Consider the following 19,067-nt stretch of genomic DNA (forward strand, 5'->3'; position numbering starts at 1 on the left):
ATCTTGTGTGTAAGCTAACCCTAACCCTAACCCTAACTTGTTCTCCAATTCCAGTTGAACACTTTAACCACCAACCAAATGTACTTATGCAATTGTATATACTATACATTATTGAGATGTGCCTGTACTATGTATCAATATTGTACCAGAATAATTGGCATTATTTCAATATATTTCAGTAGCCTATATATTAAAAGGCATGTACTCTGCTCCCTCTGGTAGTTGATATCTTTATCTCAGTGAATTGGGAGCTTGATTGGCTATCAATATTTCCTATACCTGCTCTTGGGATGTATTATGTAATATATGTTGCTACTTTAATCATTCCTGAACAGGAACAAATAGGCACAAAAAACAGGAATTTAAAGAGTGATTTTTTTCCCTATAGCTTTTCACAGAATAATTACCAAGAAACCAATTACAAATGACTTTTACCCAATTATGTGATATAGAGGAAGGGTGCAAATGGATGACTATTGCTCAGCATCATTAAATAATTCTGTTCCATCGGCCATTCTTAGTTAATCTTTTGGGCTCACATTCCTTGTATTAATTCTGAGTATCCTCAGAACAGGGCATTAAGGCACATCCTAATTAGGACATGTGCCTCTCTTTATTCCACTGAGATAGTGTTATTGTGAATATTTCAGGGCAGTCAGTGCTTAATTAAAGAGGGTAGGAAAGGAGCAGCTATATGATAACTTGAAATCACTACTAACTAATAGTTGCTGACCCCTTTTGGCTGACCTCTGAAAATGGTGTGCTCACTGGCGACACAGATTTTAATAAGCAAGAATTGATTGGTATAAATCACACTTCATTAGACTTTTCTCTTTTTGTGTGTTGGCAGAAATTGATGAACTATTTGCCAGTATTGGGCGCGTTGCATAGTTACATGGGCAAACTGATGGATGAAACTGTGACAATTTTAATTAGAAGGGTTCAGCTGAACTTAACTTTCCAGTTAATAAGTAGTTACCAAATTGACTATGCCATTGGCCAAACAAAAATGTATTTAAGTGAAAGTACAGAGAATGAATTTTAAATAGATGCTCTGCATGTATCTGCAGGAATATTAATGAAACCTTTACCTTATGATTAGCAGAAAACAACTCCTTTCTCAGCTTTTCCACTGTATCATTTGATGCTTTCTGAGATTCCTTCAGACTTTCATACTCCCTGAAAGAGCCACAACTAGTCAGTCGATCAATGGAGTTTGCTTGTAAGCAAGTACTTAGACTGGCAGAATAAAGCCAGTAAACAAATCAGCAATTCATGATTTAAGCGGCTGCAAAAGTTCCTGTTACATATAAACAAGCAGTTTCAGTGTTGAACAGGCCAACACTGATTTGCACAGTGTTAACAGACTGACACCACTGAGAAGGTGAGAAAACACACTTTCACAAGGGAGCACTGTTAGGTTTGGAATAGGTATTAAAATGGCAGAAAAGCATATATCAAAACCCAGAGCGAACTATCTTTACTTATATGCAATGTTTTATATTCTACTGAATTTACACCTCGCTGAAATGATATGTAACTCATTTTGGTTTTTTAAAAAAGTTTAGGTTGTGAAATCATTTCAGCAGTATTATAAAACAGTGCTGAAGCTATTGGTTACAATGCAGATACTTCATGATGTAGCTCATTATTAAAAGTTGTGATTATCCATTTGCTAATGTTGCCTGCACAAGCTGCAAATTAAACATGGTATAAATAGAAAGACCTCTCACACACCCTGTAGGGACCAACAAGTACACTGTACTTATTGTGCCACAGCAATGCAAAGTGCTTTGCCCTGCACAGGGGAGATATTCAGAGGCCGTGCCGCATTACTCAGAATCATTACAATCATCCATCTCTTCCATTCCCATCAAACAATCACCTCCTAAAAACCCTGGCAAACCTCTAAAAGCAGTTTCCATAGCAATGATGTGTCACTAATACAACAATAGTGTGCTTGCTGTGTTGAAAATCTACCACTTATGCCACCTTGGTAGCAGCAGGGCTCATGTTATAGAACAAACTGCCAGTGGGAAAAGGGCTCAAAATTTGTTTATTCATCCAGATCTTTTAATAGCTCCAAAATTTTTATAGCTTTTATAGCTTTTAAAATGATTTGCTTTTTAATTGTGAAAAAACTAAATTTTATAATATTTCTGTAATCCTCCTGGAGCCCTTAAGGGAGTGGGCAGCATTTGCTAAATAAATAAATATATTATTTGAATCCCAGTTTGTAGCTAGAGTCTCAACATTATTCTTATTTCTTATTCCCTGTTTCTTTAGAAGGTGCTATGCAAAATGCCTAAGCCAGGACACTTTCTAACGTACTTTTTTAGTGAGATGCAATAGACTGCAAGCTGTTCCACTGCTGCTTGCCCTGCTCCCATTTCACGGATCATCTCCTCTACTTCGGAACGCTGACTGTGTAACAGTGTCTCAATTCTGGAAAGGAGATCGGTAGGTTAGGAGTTTTCTGCCTCTGCTAGTTGTAGTATAACATAAAAAAACCAAGAAATAGCTTATTCTGTATTTCAGAATGGTAGAAATTCCAACCCCCACCCACCCTCCCTCAGCCCAAAGCTTTTCTCAAACATCTACTAGGATATTTTAGCCTTGCAATATGCAATTTGCACTGCTACTAGATTAGAAGTTATACAAAATGAACCATCAATAATGAGCTCAGTAATCTGATCATTTCTAAGTAGTTTAGGGTCAATTAGATTGTTTGTTCTTTGTTAATAAACAGCCTATTACACTGAGAAATATGAACAATAGATGTCATTCACATATCATTTCTCGTATTTATTACCGTATTTTTCGGAGTATAAGACACACCTTTTTTCCCCAAAAGAGGGTGAAAATCTGGGTGCGTCTTATACTCTGACTGTAGCCCCGCCCAGCTTCTCAAACGGAGGTTTCAGAGGCTGAAAAAAGCATCAGAAACGAAGCTTCAGAAAAGAAGCCCCCAAACAGAGCTTCAGAAGAAAAAACCCCAAATAGAGCTTCAGAAAAGAAGCCCCCAAACAGACCTTCAGAGGCTTTTTTTCTGAAGCTGTGCTTTGGAGGCTGTCAGAGGCAGAGAAAAAAGTTTTTTCTGAAACAGAGTTTCAGAAGTTTCAGAGGCAGAAGAAAAAAGCAAGGCACAGAGCTCACAACCAAGGAACCTGTTGCTAAAATTCACCTCTGGGAACAGCTGATTGGGGGTATTCCAGGAAGCTGATCCACCTGCCAATCAGCTTTCTTCTTATTTTCCTCCCCAAAAACTAAGGTGCGTCTTATACTCCGGTGCGTCCTATACTCCGAAAAATACAGTATATACCGGTACATCTTGAAAAATGAAGGCCCATCAGAACCTAGGAGTACTAGAGTTCTGTTCATTTTATTAATCTGGACCATTTTCAATCACATCCATGAATAAAAATAGGATGAGGGACTGGGAATACAGGTAGTACTCGACTTACAACCACAATTGAGCCCAACAATTCTGCTGCTAAGCGAGACATTTGTTAAGTGATTTTTGCTCCATTTTACAACCTTTCTTCACACACTTTTTAAGTGAATCACTGCAAGAGTTAAGTCAGTAACATGTTTGTTAAGTAAATCTGGCTTCCCCATTGATTTACTTGTCAGAAGGTCACAAAAGCTGATCACATGACTCCAGGACGCTGCAAACATCATAAAAACATGAGTCAGTTGCCAAGCATCTGAATTTTGATCATGTGATCATGGGCATCCTGCAATGGTTGTAAGTGTGAAAAATAGTCCTAAATCACTTTTTTCAATGTCATAATTTGAAGGTCACTAAATGAACTGTTGTAACTCGAGGATTACCTGAATATACATAGCCCTTGAAAAGAAATGTTTTATTTAGAATTACATTTTCTTGCTGGACTAAGCAAATCTATAATAATTCAGAATGGCAATCGTAGCATTAGCAATGAAAACATAGTTAAAAATACATCCTTCATTATAATCGCTGCAATTTTCTGGATTCAGAAAATTCAAATAATTATTGTTACCATGTTTGCTCAGATATTCAGTATTGAAAAGAGAATAATCTCTTTTGTACATGAAATTTGGATTACATATTTTCTAGAATATTGTCTATAACACAAGTGTCAAACTCGCCACGTCAAGTTGCCGTCATGTTACGTATTGCGATGTTTTTTTCCTTCATGGAGCTGGGGTGGGCCTGGCCTGTGCCACCAATTTGACACCCGTGGCCTATAACATAAAGCTTCTCTAACCTCTCCATAGATTTCACCTTCCTTCGCAATTTTTGAGTTTCTTCTTTTGCACTCTTTGTTTCTTCTTGCTCCTGTTCTAAATATCTCATTTGTTTCTGAAAAAAAAGAAAAGAACTATTAATGTTTGGAAAACAATTCATAACAGCAACACAGACCTAACATCAATCTATCTCAAATACTTTAGTTCACAATCCACATTTTGGAACCCTGGAAATCAAAGTTTATTATAAATTCTACACACTGAGTGACTGAAAAAGGCAAAGAAAACCCAAAAGAAGTTAATACATGCTTCATTGATTATAGAAAAACCTTTGATCATGTCAAGCTATGGAATGTGCTTAGAAAAACGGGAATCCCAGAGCATTTCATTGTCTTTACATTAAATCAATATATGTCAGGAAGCCACAGAACGGGCAGAACATTGTGAAACATATTGGCTTTTACTTGTGTTTGCTTGAGGGAAGCAGGCAAGGACAGTTACCAATCATGATCAGATGACTATGGGAAACTGCATACCCTGTAGGTACAAGCTGTTTGTCAAGCACCCACATCACAATCATGTAACTATAGGAGTGTTGGAATCATTGGAACTTTGAGGACTGGATGTATCTACCACTTGTTCAGCATTGTCATAATTCCGAATGGTCACTGAATGAGTGGCTAAGTGAGGACTACCGGTACATGATTGCTAAAAATTGACACTGATTTGATGACATACGATCAATCAATCAGCTATCAGTGTGCCATAATATTTTTATCACAGTATTTCTAATCAAACAAAATGTTTTAAAAATTTAACAGATGACTATTAATTAAATACTTCCAATAGAATGCATAATGTAACAAAATGATAGGAGAGCATATATCTTTGCCTCATCAAAGATAAACCGTGACACTATATTATTTTTTTGACATTCATTTTTCACATAAATTGACCATTATTGAAAGCTTGATTTAAAATGCATTTTAAAATAATTTTACAGAGGAAAAAATATAGAAAGAAATGACTTCCCATTTCATTAGGACAAGTACAAACATTTTCAGTAACTATATACTTACAATTTTACATTTCTTTACACAGTATCTTGTCAATTTCCCTAGATACAAAGAAAAAAAAACCTCTCTTCTTCCTGTATCTTATCTAACATCTTTAAAACCTCATAATTCAAAGTTAATCAAGAAAAATTCCATTAGTTGTTACTAAAAGAAATATATTGTACATCTTATTCTTTAATTCCTTCAAATGATGACATACAAATTGAATTCTTATCAGCTTTTCTTCATCTGTTCTCAATTTTAATACTGTAGCTCATCACTTTCTCTAAAAATGCAAGAAAACTCTCTTTTCTCCATATCGTACCTTTTTAAAGCCTCATGATTTTGTCCTAGTCAAAAAAAAATAATTAAAAGCTGCTAGGAAAAAAAAAAAAGAGAATCACATATATTTTAACCTTGTACGAATAAACTAACTTTGTAAATCTTTCTTTTACTTTTAAGAGTTTTGATGTTTCTTCCTTTTAAGTAAAGTCTCCAAAGCTGATTTCTTTTCTTTCTGTCTTTATCTTTTCTTAGGAATTTTTTCATAATATATCTCTTTTATAAATCCAAAATAAGAAAATTGTCCATTAAAATGGACATTTCCATGAACAGGAATAAGCTACACGGGTTCAATGCAGTGGGCATTAAAAGTTCACACTGCTGTCTTAACAGGAAAAGAATAGCTCAGAGTAATTATTTTTTTTTAGTTTTGGATTGTTTGAGGCAGATTTCAAAAGCTTTTTGAAACTAAATAGGGAGAATAGACTATTTGATTTGATTTCAGAGAAAAATATCCTCAAATCTCAGAAACACTAGAGTAATTGGTTAATTATACGCAACAGGCAAAAGAAAGTTCTAATCAGCTTAATTTATAGTTCTATATTGCAATGATGGGATTAAAAGTTAAATAAAAGGATGTACAGAAAACCTGAAAAGCAATTTTAAGATAAACACATTGGATGTGTTGCAAGAATATTTCAAATTAAATAACAGACTTAGTGCTGCAAATATACTTATATTAAACAGTATACTTATTATGAATATATGTATATTCAAATACAACTTTAAACAAGAATCAGTTGAACACCACCCAATCTTTTAAAGAGCATTCACAGAAAAATCTAATGGCGGGAATAAGAACTTGTAACTAATCTACATCAGTCGCAGAAAACAATTACGAAATAAAAATCACTCACCTAAATGTCTCTAACTGTTGAACAATCAAATGATATTCTTAGTTAAGACTCTCCTTTTTAAAAAATGTGATGTTGGATCTATAGCTCTACTGCTTATCTCACTACCAACTTGGCTTCCCATCAATGGAAATCTATTCAAAGAGTTCTCCGCTAGAAGGTGGAAAGAGGCATTTTCTTCTTTTCCTACTGTTCTTCATTTCTGCACAACCCTTCAGAACAACTTTTCACTGGACGTAAGGGGAAGAAAAAACAAGACCTCTCCAGTGGGAAGCCTAAACTAATGTCCCTTGTGAGGATATGAGGACTTTTTACTTGCTGAAGATCACTATTGCTTCCAACTTCCTTATCAGGGAGTTTATGATGGAGTGCAGTTTACTTACGTATTTTGTTTTTTCTTTTCTTAGGGACCATAATCAACATTTATGAATAAAAAGCCAATCCTTACAAGTCTAAACAAACTTTTAATGCAGGACTTTAGCTTTACGAAATATATTTCCAAGCAATGACATAAGACATAATCTCAAACACCTCCCCACCAGTTTAATGATACATTCAGGATTGAGTTATAATAGACATGAGAACTTTGTGGCCATATAGATGTTATTGCAGTATAACCCTTTCACTTTAATTATTGATGCTTATAAGTCTGATTGGATTGAAATCCAATTATATGTGTTGGACCAATTGCTCTCTACCTTTGTGCAACATTTGAACTATTTTGGTAAACTATGGAACATTGCTGAAGCAAGTAGCTTTCTCCCATTCACTTAAGATTACCTTATTAGCCAATTCTTTTTATCCCAGCAAGATTAGTCCAAGATAAACAATGAGCAGACTGCACCTTAACTTTCAACTTTAGAGATGACAATCATAATATAAACTCGATAACTTTCAACATACCTTGAGTGTAGAACACAGCATTTCCATGTCAGAAATAGCTTTCTGGAGTGATTCTATAGTGGCATTTCGTAGATCCAGTGTCTCTCTCAATGAATTTACAATACATTGACAATCTCGTTTTTCTTTGTCTGAAGCAAAAAATTATAATGGAAGTAAGGGCCCACCTGAATTTTATAAATTTTTATATTTAGTGAAGTAATAATTTTTAACACACATAGCAGAGATCTAGAATTGATTGAGAAAGGGAAGAAATTTAGCCAGAGGCATTACATGCAACAGAGTATAGTATAGCAGAGTTGGAAGGAATCTTGGAGGTCTTCTAGTCCAACCCCTTCTCAAGCAGGAGTCTATACCATTCTGGACAAATGGTTGTCCCTTCACTTCTTAAAAACCTCCAGTGATGGAGCACCAGTGAAATCCTCCGTGGATTGCTACCGGTTTGCTTGCCTGTGAATGCATGGTGCGCGTGCAGCATGCTTTTGATGTGTGCATGCACAGTGTTTGCCAAATGCACACTGCGCATGTGTACCAAAAGCAAGCTGCGCTTGCATGTACAGTGCATGCCAAATGCGCACTTCGCACAGAAAAATAAGACTTCACAAGGTAAGTAGAACAGCAAGGGGTGGGAACAGATGTGTCGTCTGATTTAGCTTAGCTAGAAAGCAGGATTTCCTGGTTTCTAGTGAATATAAACCGCGCGGCACAGCTGATCATTGGAAATACCGGTTTGGGTGAGCCAGTAGCTTTTTTAAACTACCAGTAGTTTTTATCACTACCGGTTTGCCTGAACCGGTGCAAACCGGTAGCATTTCGCCCCTGTGGAGCACCCACAACTTCTGGAGTCAAGTCATTCCACTGATGAATTGTTCTCACTGAGGAAATGTCTCCTTAATTCTAGGTTGGATCTTTGCTAAACTTCCATCTTTTACTTCTTGCCTTGCCCTTGGGTGCTTTGGAGAATAGGTTGATCACCTACTCTCTGTGACAGTCTCTCAAATATTGGAAGACTGCTATTACGTCATTCCCAGTCCTTGTCTTCGTTAGACTAGACATTCTCAGTTCCCGCAAGTGCTTATTGCATGGCTTAGCCTCCAGCCCACAAATCACCTTTGTTCTTCTTCTCTGCACTCTTTCTAGAGCAGTGATGGCTAACCTTTTTGCCATCGCATGCCAGGAGAGAGGGGGGCAGGGGAGGGTCATGTGCACACATGCCCACGCGCATGCGGGCGCAACCCCCCGCTCCTGGTACATGATGGCCTGGTAGGCCCGTTTTTCTTTCTTACCTGGTTCCAGATCCTCTCTATTTATCTGGGAAGGGCGAAAACAGCCTTTCTCACTCTCTCAGAGGCCCTCCAAAGATCTGAAACGGCCCATTTCCCAACTCCCGGTGGGACAGGAAGTGACATTTTTTGCTGTCCCCAGCCTCCAGAGCCTCTCTAGGAGCCTCTCTAGAAGTCTCTAGGAGTCTCTGGAGGCTAGGGACAGCAAAAAAGTCACTTCCTGTCCCACCGGGAGTTGGGAAATGGGCCCTTTCAGCCTCCGTAGGGCCTCCAAGGGAGTGGGAAAGGCTGTTTTCGCCCTTCCCAGATAAATAGAGAGGATCTGGAGCCAGGTAAAAAAGAAAAACGGGTCTTCCCCACCCCCCCAGGCCCTCCAGAGGCAGGAAACAGCCTGTTTCCCTACTTCTGGTGGGTCCAGAAGGCCCAAAAATCAGCTGGCTGGCACGCACATGCGCCCCAGAGCTGAGCTGGCTTGCCCACTAATATGGCTCTGCGTGCCACCTGTGGCACGTGTGCCATAGGTTCGCCATCACGGTTCTAGAGTCTCAGAATCTTTTTTGCATCGTATTGACCAAAACTGCTCCACTAATTTAGTCACTTTGCCATAGAACGCAATAAAGTCGCTGTCTTTATCTGGTTCTCCAAAAGCTGTGGGCATATCTATTTTTTTGGAACACTCCCCTGGGAATCGCTTCCTTTTCAGCTTTGTTTTTGTATTATGTATGTACAAATATACAAGGAGAGACAGTTGTAAAGAAAGAGGGTGGAAAAAGGATGGGTTGACATACTGTGGAGATTCAAGCTGAACTCTCCATCTCCTTTTGGTTTCGACATCATCCACTATCTCATTCAGGGCCAATTACAATCTTCTACAGTCCTCAAGGACTTTTTTTGTAGATTAACGATTCTGTTAATCTGTTCTAAAAATTGTTTGGAAATTTGCCAAAACCATTGTATCAATAGCACTGGATAAAAAGTACTAGAAATAATCCTTGTTAAAAACTTCACCAGATTTCAAAGCCTCTTTTATATCCCTTCAGAGCTTGTTCAGTGGGCTGAGGCAATACACACATAGCCATCCCTTTTCTTCAGGATCAGAATGTACTCCAGCACAGGGGTAATGCCTTGCAAGGAGTCACTGAAATCCATGAACTAACAGTTATAGAATGGTGTAATGATGAAGCTTTGAAGACCAATTGTAGTAGTATTATATTTTGTTTTCTTGATGAGGATTCTTGTAGAGCAATACATATTGAGAAAAAGTACAGTGAAACAAGAGGGCAGGGCTGGTTTGCTGAACTATTACACTGCTGTCTTGTCATTCACTTTCACTACAGCTTGTGCTTTCGGTTGAGGAAAACAAAACTCCTGGCCCAGTTTGTATAGTTGTAAATATTATCATCCTTTAAGATCTCATAAGACGCAAATGGTACGTTCAAGGAAGGAAGATCTATGAAACTGTCTCACGCTCACAGGTAAAGGTAGAAACATCTGTAGATGAACTTGATTCCTGGGGACTACAATTTTCTTGAAGTATGGAAATGGTTTGCCCTTTTCTTTTTTGGGGATGTTTATTATCTGTCCCTGGTATTCATAGTGGTACTCTGCTTAGCTCCCAACTTAAAGACTGTTAGTTTCAACCACCACTGAGAGCCTCAACCATTACTTTTCAAAAACCTTGCCCAAAAATGCTTCTGATGCAATGTATAACCGATTTTAGAAATCTACAAGTCAGCAAAGTATTCTGATACATATTATTTCAATTGCTGGAGTCTCAATATAAAAAGGTAAATTGGATAAAATTACATTACTGAGTCCTGAATTTGTACTCTTGTGGTCAAAACCTGGCTCACTTAGAGCAATCATTAAATTACTTTGAAGATACAATGTAATTTGTATCTGTAATCTATCTCCCATTCCTCTCTTGCAGCTAGGAAATCAGACAGACAATAGTAATCAGCAGAGGAGATTTACTGTATATAAACCTATACAAGCACACAGACTAGTGCACCATATAACTGAAAGGAAGGTAAAGCAACCTGCACATCATCTACTTCCTTGACAAATACATGCATAATTTTACACAAATGCTTACAAACAAAAAACAAGTACTCACTTTGAATATTGTTCATATTCACTCCCCTCACTGAGTCAATCAGCAGAATCCAAAACATAACATTGAAACTGTCTATCACTTGCAGAGTCAGCCAGCAAAAATTCAACTTCGACCATGCAGTTTTCCTTATACTTGGATTCATACTGCATCTCATGGTGCTTTCCACTGGTACCCATACCTTGTATGGTTTTTTCCAAAACAAAATTTGCTGGCCAAACTACAATTTCCTCAAACGGGTTCAGAATCGGAAAGGACAAGGGAAGTGGCAGAAAGCACAAGTCTGCAAAATGGCAGGAGGTGCTGCAAGTAATTGACTGCCTTCCTTCTATTCTTTCAGTCTGAATTACAGTACAAAACTATGCTGGCCAAAACCTGACTCATCTAAAGCAAGCAACCAAATCACTTTGAAGATACAACGTAATTTTACTAGCAGGCAAACAATAAAGCAGCATCTACTGGGCATCCCAGCAAAGCATGAGCACTTTGCTGGACAACCCTGATCAAATGCAAAACCAGAGCTTATATACTCTTGGCCTATTAGATTGCAAAGATAAGGCAACCAAAAAGACAGACACAATGGAAATTACTGTAAAGCATGACCTCGGAGTGTTTTTGGATAATCTCCCTGGGTGACCTTATTATGTACTAGCTGGATACCCATACTCCACTACGAAACTATGTGATCAGTCTTGATAAATCAACACTTACAGCTTGAAAATTAATGAGTCGTTAAGATCGGCCTCTCCTCTCCCCTTCTCTCCGTCAGACTTGCCCTACAGAAGCCTTTCCTCTCCTCTCCCTCAGGTTTGCCCCACAGAAGCCTCTCCTCTCCTCTCCCCCTTTTCTCCCTCAGGCTGGCCCCACTGATCCTCTCCTATCCCCTTCTCTCCCTCAGGCATGCCCCACAGAAGCCTCTCATATCTTATCTCCTTCTGTCCCTTTCAGGCGGGGAGTAGAATGTCTAAACTCCCAGCAGGCCAGATGAATGACGTGTTGGCTATGCCCACACCCAAGTGGCAGTTGGAACAGAGTTCTTTTCAGGTGGGGAGAGGGAGTAGAATGTCTAACTCTTTAGCATCAAGGTGTGTTAATAATAATATAAGAAATACTAATGAGCTGATGGTCATTTCGAAAAATCCTTTCTTAGTGAGCACCTAGAAGCCGAGAGGAACATATGTGCCAAATTTCAAGTTTGTAGGCTTTACGATTCTGGAGATTTTGTGATGATGTGTGAGTGATATTTCGCTTTTATATATATAGATGTCTTCCTATTAGTTCAGCATGTCAGCAATACTATGTCTGAGATATAGGCAATGAATGCAAATTATTTCATTTAGTGGGCTACAGGCTCCTACTGATTCTTCTTCCTTTCACTGCTCAGGATCAATTAGTGAACACAGTGTATGGGTGGGGAGATGTCCATTTTACCATCACAGTACATATATGGGAAAGAAAATCATCCAGTAAGAATGAATGTTTTAGAAACAATGACTCTTCCTGGCTGCTCTTATAAAACTTTTATCTTTTACTGCATTCTGATATTTTAAGACCTTTGTCTTTCAAATTAAATGACATTTTCTTCACTCTTTATGACTCATAACCATCTATAGAAAATAATAAAAAAGTTAATATTCTTAAAATTGTGGAAATGGAAGGGAATGATTAATTAGACTCAGAGAACATCCTCCTCCCTTCATAAGTTTCTTATTTTCAGTTCAATGAATCAAGCCTATAATGTTTCTATTGCACAACCCTGGACATTAGCAGATAAATACAGTATTTCCCAAAATAATTATTAAAAGTTGGAATGTTTGGATGTCATCAAGCTCAATTTTATCATGGAAAATCTATGGCCAAACAAGATTTGGCCTATAGTCAACCAGTGGCTCTTATTGATTTGTTTGTTTGTTTGTGGTAAAATATGGTGGTTCATGGCATTTCGTTTACTGCCAACAAAAGAGAATATACGTAGCTCAGAATTGAACTGTGGAGTCTCTCAGAGCTTGGCTGAGTGCTTGCAGACGTTTCATTATTCAACTAGGTAACATGTTCAATCCTAGAAGGCCTGGGATTTGCTTTCTGTTTATATACAGTAGCTTGTCTGTCAGTGTTAGTGGGAGTATTTTTTTTCTCCCTGGTAGCTCCTTGATTAGACTATTGTTTACTGTTTAATCCCTGCTTAGTGTTTTTGGATTGCACCCATGAACAACAGTTAGGAGTCAGAAGACATCATAAAAACTCCTTAATTTCACAACACGTGGATAGATTTAACTGTAGTTTGGAAACAGTAAGCATCCTAGACCAAGCTAAAACCCAAAACAACCAGGGGATTCTTGGAAGCTTGGCACTCAGACAAATCAACAGGCACATAGAGATAAGCTGGTACTTACTTATAAAGCCCTACATGGCATGGGCCCGGGATACTTGCAGGACCACCTTCTGCCTGCCTCCCACCGCCCTGTGCGCTCACATAGGACTGCCCTCCTCCGGGTGCCATCGGCCAGACAATGTTGGCTGGTGGCGCCCAGGATGAGGGCGTTCTCTGTGGGCGCACTGACCCTCTGGAATGGGTTACCTACGGGGCTCCGGATGGCCCCCGACCTCCGCTCTTTCCGCCGTAACCTGAAGACATGGCTTTTCCAACAAATTTGCTGATCTGATGGGCGATTTTTAATTGGGAGATTTTATTTGATTATTTTAGTAGTTATCTTTATTGTTTTCTTCGTTTTAATTTTTGTGGGCCGCCCCGAGTCCTTCGGGAGAAGGGCGGCATATAAGTATAAGAAATAAATAATAAATAAATAAATAAACAACATTTATACACCATTCAAAAGAGACAATAAAAAAGCTAAAAAGAAAACAAAAAGACCACAACACCTCCTCACTAGCGATCAACACCAAGATAAACAGCAGGATTAACATTACACAAACAATTCAGCAGTAAACAACAGGTTAATCAAGGAACCATAGGTAGTCTACGACTTACGACAACTGAGCCCAGAATTTCTGTAGCTAAGTGAGAAATTTGTTAAGTTTATCCCCATATTACATCCTTTGCTGCCACAGTTGTTAAGTGAATCACTGCAGTTGTTAAATTAGTAACATGATTAAGTGAATCTGGCTTCCCCATTGATTTTGCTTGTCAGATCAGAAAAAGTGATCACATGACCCCGGGATACTGCAACTGTCTAAATATGAGTCAGCTGCCAAGCAGCAAAATTTTGATCACATGACCAAGAGAAAGCTGCAATGGTGATAAGTGTGAAAAGTGGTTGTAAGTAATTTTTTCAGTGCCATTGTAACTTTGAACACTTGCAAAGCAAACTTTTGTAAGTCAAGGACTACCTGAACCAATATAAACAGGACAAACCCTACTCCCTTCTAGCACTGAAGATGTTACTAGATAACAAAATGTCTGCAAGCAAACTACCCAGCATCAAGTAGTCCATATTTCATTTACTCTTAATCATGTGCAGGCAGAAGAAATGTCATTCCTCAAATTTGGAGGCAGAAGAAATTTTATATACTTGTGTAAAAAAACTAGGACAAAGGCATAACAACAATTAGGTCCTCAGCTTATATTTTATTATCTCAGGCCACTCATTTTTCAACTTACCTTTCATGGATAGCTGAGCTTTCACCCTATCTAGTTCATTCTGAAACACAAAGAGAATCAAATCAGGTTAAAGAACGAAGTCCAAGACATCATCATAACTTTAAAAAAAATGTACGTATAGGTAATGTATGCTAAGGCCAGGCAGGCTCTGTCTGAGCAAAACATGTGTGATATATTCACTGTTGTTCATTTTCTGAATGTTATATAACTCATGTTGTTACTTGTCGGATCACTTATAATTGTCAGTTAATCTGCTTTCAGCTACTAATTTATTATCACAAATCAGATGACCGATGCAGGGAAAGTGCAAGAACCTCCATGGACCACCAGAGTTCCATGGATCACAGTTATGACAATCACTACTTTAGAACTACAGGAATGCTTAAAAAAAAAAAGATCTTGAAGAATTAATATCAGAAAAATTATCATCTTGTTAAGTATCTTTCAGTTTCATTTTTCAATGGTTAAACAATTTCAGAAGACACACAGAAGAAAACTTTTTCATATTTTAATTTAACAAGGCAATCAGGCAAATATTCTGTCCAGCAAAATATATTAACCTATTTTAACTAATATTAAAACCCATTAAAACGGACCCATTCAATACACACTCAAGTATAACAGCATCTGCAAAATCTATTATTTTAATGAAGTCCAAAAAAAAGAACAATTTGCAATGGCATATGGATACACTTACACTTAAGTACAATTAAAGCATTGTTTACTGCTCATTCAAATGAGCTTGGATGTTACTGATGCAGATTAGCAGCTGGATGAAACAGACAGCAGTAAACTGGCACCAATTTGGAGGAAATTTCATTAACTGAACACTGAAGAGGTCTTTGGAGCAATTGGCACTTTTCAATTTAAAAAAAGAGAAAATATATCGAATACAGAATAGGATACAGAATAACAGAGTTGGAGGTCTTCTAGTCCAACCCCCTGCTCAAGCAGGAGACCCAGTGATGGCAAACCTTTTTGCCATCGCGTGCCAAAAGTGGGGGGGAGTGCGGGCGGGTCGAGCGCGCACGTGCCCACACTCATAATGCAATGCCCCCTGCCGCGCCCCGCCTCCTGTACATGACCCTACACATCCACGCATGCGTAACCCTGCTCCCACTGCACATGCACGCACGACCCTCCCCCCCGTACATGCGCGCCACACCGCTGCCCATTTTGGGCCTGGCAAGCCTCCCTGAAGTCTCCTGAGATCAAAAATGGGCTGCGGGGGGGTGGGGAGGGGGGCAGAACCCGGAAGTGTATCAATGGAGTGCCTCCCTGCCTGCCACCAAGAACAAGCCAGTGTAGCCCCTCCGCCCCTTCTTCCAAGAGACTGCACCCACTTCCCGGCTGGCGCGTCTCTTACCCTGGCGCCGGACAGATGTTCTTTCGGCACGGACTCTGCTCCTGCGGCAGCACTGCTTGTTCTCAGTGGCTGGCAAGGGAGGGGCGGCGGTTCTCCTCCAGAATCCCGGGCGCAAGCAGCAGCGTGAGAACTGCTGCACTAGGAAAGTAGCAGAGGCAGCGCTGCTTGTTCTTGATGGCTGGTGAGGGGGGGGCAGCGGTTCTCACCCTCCGCTTGTGACCGGGATTCTGAAGGAGAACTGCCACCCTCACCTCGCCCACCACTGAGAACAAGCAAGACTGCTGCTGCTGCTCTTCTGGGGTGCCAGAGCCAGCCAGGTGCTCCGGACTGCGGAAATGCGTCGCCGTGGGCTGGAGGGCTGGGGCCGCGCAAGAAGCCTGCTTGGGCAGGGAGGGAGCGATGGCTCCAAGTGCCCGGAGATATGGCTCTGCATGCCACTTCTGGCACATGTGCCGTAGGTTCACCATCATGGCCCTATACCATTGTGGACAAATGGTTTGATAAGTTTCCATTTTCCTGTCCTGGCCACAGGTGCTTTGAAGGACACGTCCCTCTTTTCTCTGTCCAAGTTTTTTTTTACTTTCCATCAACTTTAAAGTATCATCATCTTCATTTCATGCTTGCCATGCTCACACAAAATATACCAAGCATATCATTCATATAGATATACCTACATATATGTATGTATTTATGTAGGCAGGGAGGGTAGGCTACTATATCCTAGTTCTCTATATATTTGGAATGCTACAAGCCATTTTGTACCCCTGCCAATTTATTACAGTAAAACATCTGCAGAGACCAAACCTCGGCATGTTTGAATTGGCACATTCTACATATATTAGCTTTTTAAAAAAATTATTCTAGAATAGCTCTCTACAATTAGATACCTTAATGAGTCCAACTGCATGAAAAAGTGAATTTATAAAAAAAAAAAACCCACTGGATTACAATATAAAATTTAACAGTGGAGATGTATAATGTTTCAGATCCAAAGCCAAAAAAATAAAAATGCTTCAGAGAGGTTGTGAGCATACACACTCTATCTATCAGTGTGTCTGTAAAACAGACACATCTTTATACAGAGGTGATAATATTAAGCACCTTTTTATCTTCCTATCTGAAGTGCTGCACGTCCACATTTAACTGTTTTCTTATAATAACTTTCAAAAACTGCAAATTATTCCCTTTTCTCAAGTTTACAACAGCAACTTGAATATTTTATAATTCATTCTCTCAATGTATAGGGTTTCTTCGAGCAAAATGATGCAAGGCAGCAACAGTGGATTTAAATATCTTTAAATAAACAAGACCAAATATAGCAATAATCGTGCACTGGGAAATACACAAAAATCAAACAGCCACTATTCAAGCAATTCACAGTTTGCCTTGATTCAGGAAAAGGCAACTCTCTATTGCTTTCCTAAAGGTCAGCGAAGTTGGGGCCAAAGGGACCTCAGGAAAAATGCTATCCCAGAGGCCAGGAGCAATTATAGAGAAGCATATCTCTAGTGTTTCACAAAATGACATTGTTTTGTAGACTGGACTTGGATCATACCTTATCTTATAGGACTAGTAGGCAAGATTGAAATTATCTAGTTCCTGATCCATGAACAATCAGCACTTTGAATTACAACTAGTAGTTCACTAGTTTCCAGTGCCATTGTGAAGTAGAGGTATAGAAAAATATATTCTGGGTCCCTTGTACAGTGCATAGCAACAGTTCAAATGGGAGGCGACTATAGCATGAATGACTGAGAATAATCTGTTGGCCAAGGAAAGGGTCTAAAATATTTATTTATTTATTGGTTCGATTTATATGTGAACCAATTAGAAAGGGTCTAATCCAAACATAATGGATCTATAGATCTATGCAAAAAGCTGTCCTAGACAGATTTGCTACTTTTTCAGTGAGTGTCATGAGCCCAAGTGGACTGTCAAATTAAACATGAGTATCACCTGGAGAAAAGCAATCCTATCAAGAATTAAAGATGAGAAATTCCTGAACATGACCAATCCCTCAGTCTTGCCAGGGTTGAACCTGTTCTTTTCTACTGAGATCCTAAAAGCTTCCAAACACTACGACAGCGCCTCAACAGCTTCATTTGGTCAGCTGGAATATACAACTGTGCCTCATCAGCATACTTATGAAACTTACTTCCATGCCATTGGATGATCTGGCCCACAATTCTCATGTAGATGTTAACTAAGAGAAGAGAAAGCAAAGATTCTTCTCAGGCTTTATTTAGTTAAATAATTTAAATAGCTGCCCACTGACTCTGGTCTGACTCTGGTCAGTATGCAATAATTAAAACTGCTACAAGCAAAGAGTTATGATACCTCAGGGTAAACAATGCATCTCAATCATTAAAAATACACCAATAGCAGAACTCACTTAACTCCAGTTTAAACATAATGTTTAAAGAGTTAGCAGTAGACTCAAAGTAAAGTCAAGGTAAAAAGGAAAGGGCCATGTCACCTGTGTGAAGTTTGAAATAACAAAGGAATGCAGAAGCAGATTCACCCTAGAACTTGTAAGAGTTAACTATTTACTGGAAATAGTAATTTTATTCCAAGTACATTGTTTAGGGGCTACCTTGTACAGTGACCATTTGCAGTTATGGCCGATGTCAAAAAAGTAACTCTGTGACCAATCCTTGCATTTACAACCTTTCAGGTCTGTAAAGCAAAGGAAAAATGAAGTAAGATCATAAGCACGCTTGCAGTTTTACTTAGTGACTGCTTCACTTAACGACTGAATCACCTGCCTCAATTGTGGTCACTAAAGGGGACCACCTGCAATAGGTGTTAACTTTTGCATGGTAAGTCCAATTTTCCTACCTGTAAACTTTCTGCATCCAGTTCGGACTGCTCCTCTAGGGCAACATCAAAAAACAATTTGTTGATTATGTGTCTTTTCCCAACCTACAGAAAACATGTAAAAAAAAAAAACCCAGTTAATAAATGTGAACAATTGTTTCTAAAACAATATTTTGTATTTTATTGCAACACAATACAATAAAGTTATCTCAGAACATAAAAAATAAAATGAAGCTTTCCCCAACATTAACATAATATACATTTGTATATCCACTGGACATCTACAGTTGCAAGAAAAAGTATGTGAACCCCTTGGGATTACATGGAGTTTTGCATGAATTGATAATAAAATGTGCTCTGAACTTCATCTAAGTCACAACAATAGAAAAACACAGTCTGCTTAAAATAATACTACACAAACATTAGATGTTGCCATGGTTTAATTGAACATAACATGTAAACATTCACAGTGCAGGGAGGAAAAAGTA

The 19,067-nt window shown here is 38.8% G+C and overlaps 1 protein-coding gene across 4 annotated transcripts in view; it reads right to left on the bottom strand.

The window, feature by feature from the left end:
* The window catches only part of TRAIP (TRAF interacting protein), a 38,084-nt gene that overhangs the window by 10,289 nt on the left and 8,728 nt on the right, over positions 1 to 19,067 (bottom strand). For 3 of the 4 annotated variants that reach the window (XR_015732617.1, XM_034440990.3, XM_060688440.2), the window contains 6 exons: positions 18,601 to 18,684; positions 14,397 to 14,436; positions 7,385 to 7,512; positions 4,251 to 4,345; positions 2,332 to 2,445; positions 1,092 to 1,179 (listed from right to left, as the gene is read on the bottom strand). Coding sequence is in view for 3 of the 4 variants with exons in the window: in XM_034440990.3 (XP_034296881.2) it covers positions 1,092 to 1,179; positions 2,332 to 2,445; positions 4,251 to 4,345; positions 7,385 to 7,512; positions 14,397 to 14,436; positions 18,601 to 18,684 (549 nt within the window). In the remaining variant the exon portion in view is untranslated. Of the gene's footprint in view, positions 1 to 1,091; positions 1,180 to 2,331; positions 2,446 to 4,250; positions 4,346 to 7,384; positions 7,513 to 14,396; positions 14,437 to 17,917; positions 17,966 to 18,600; positions 18,685 to 19,067 lie in introns of all 4 variants that reach the window. The other variant, XM_087887667.1, reaches the window with a different exon arrangement.

This window comes from Pantherophis guttatus, chromosome 2 (assembly GCF_059756535.1).
Source record: "Pantherophis guttatus breed Tessera chromosome 2, ASM5975653v1, whole genome shotgun sequence".
NCBI classification, from domain to species: Eukaryota; Metazoa; Chordata; class Lepidosauria; order Squamata; family Colubridae; genus Pantherophis; species Pantherophis guttatus.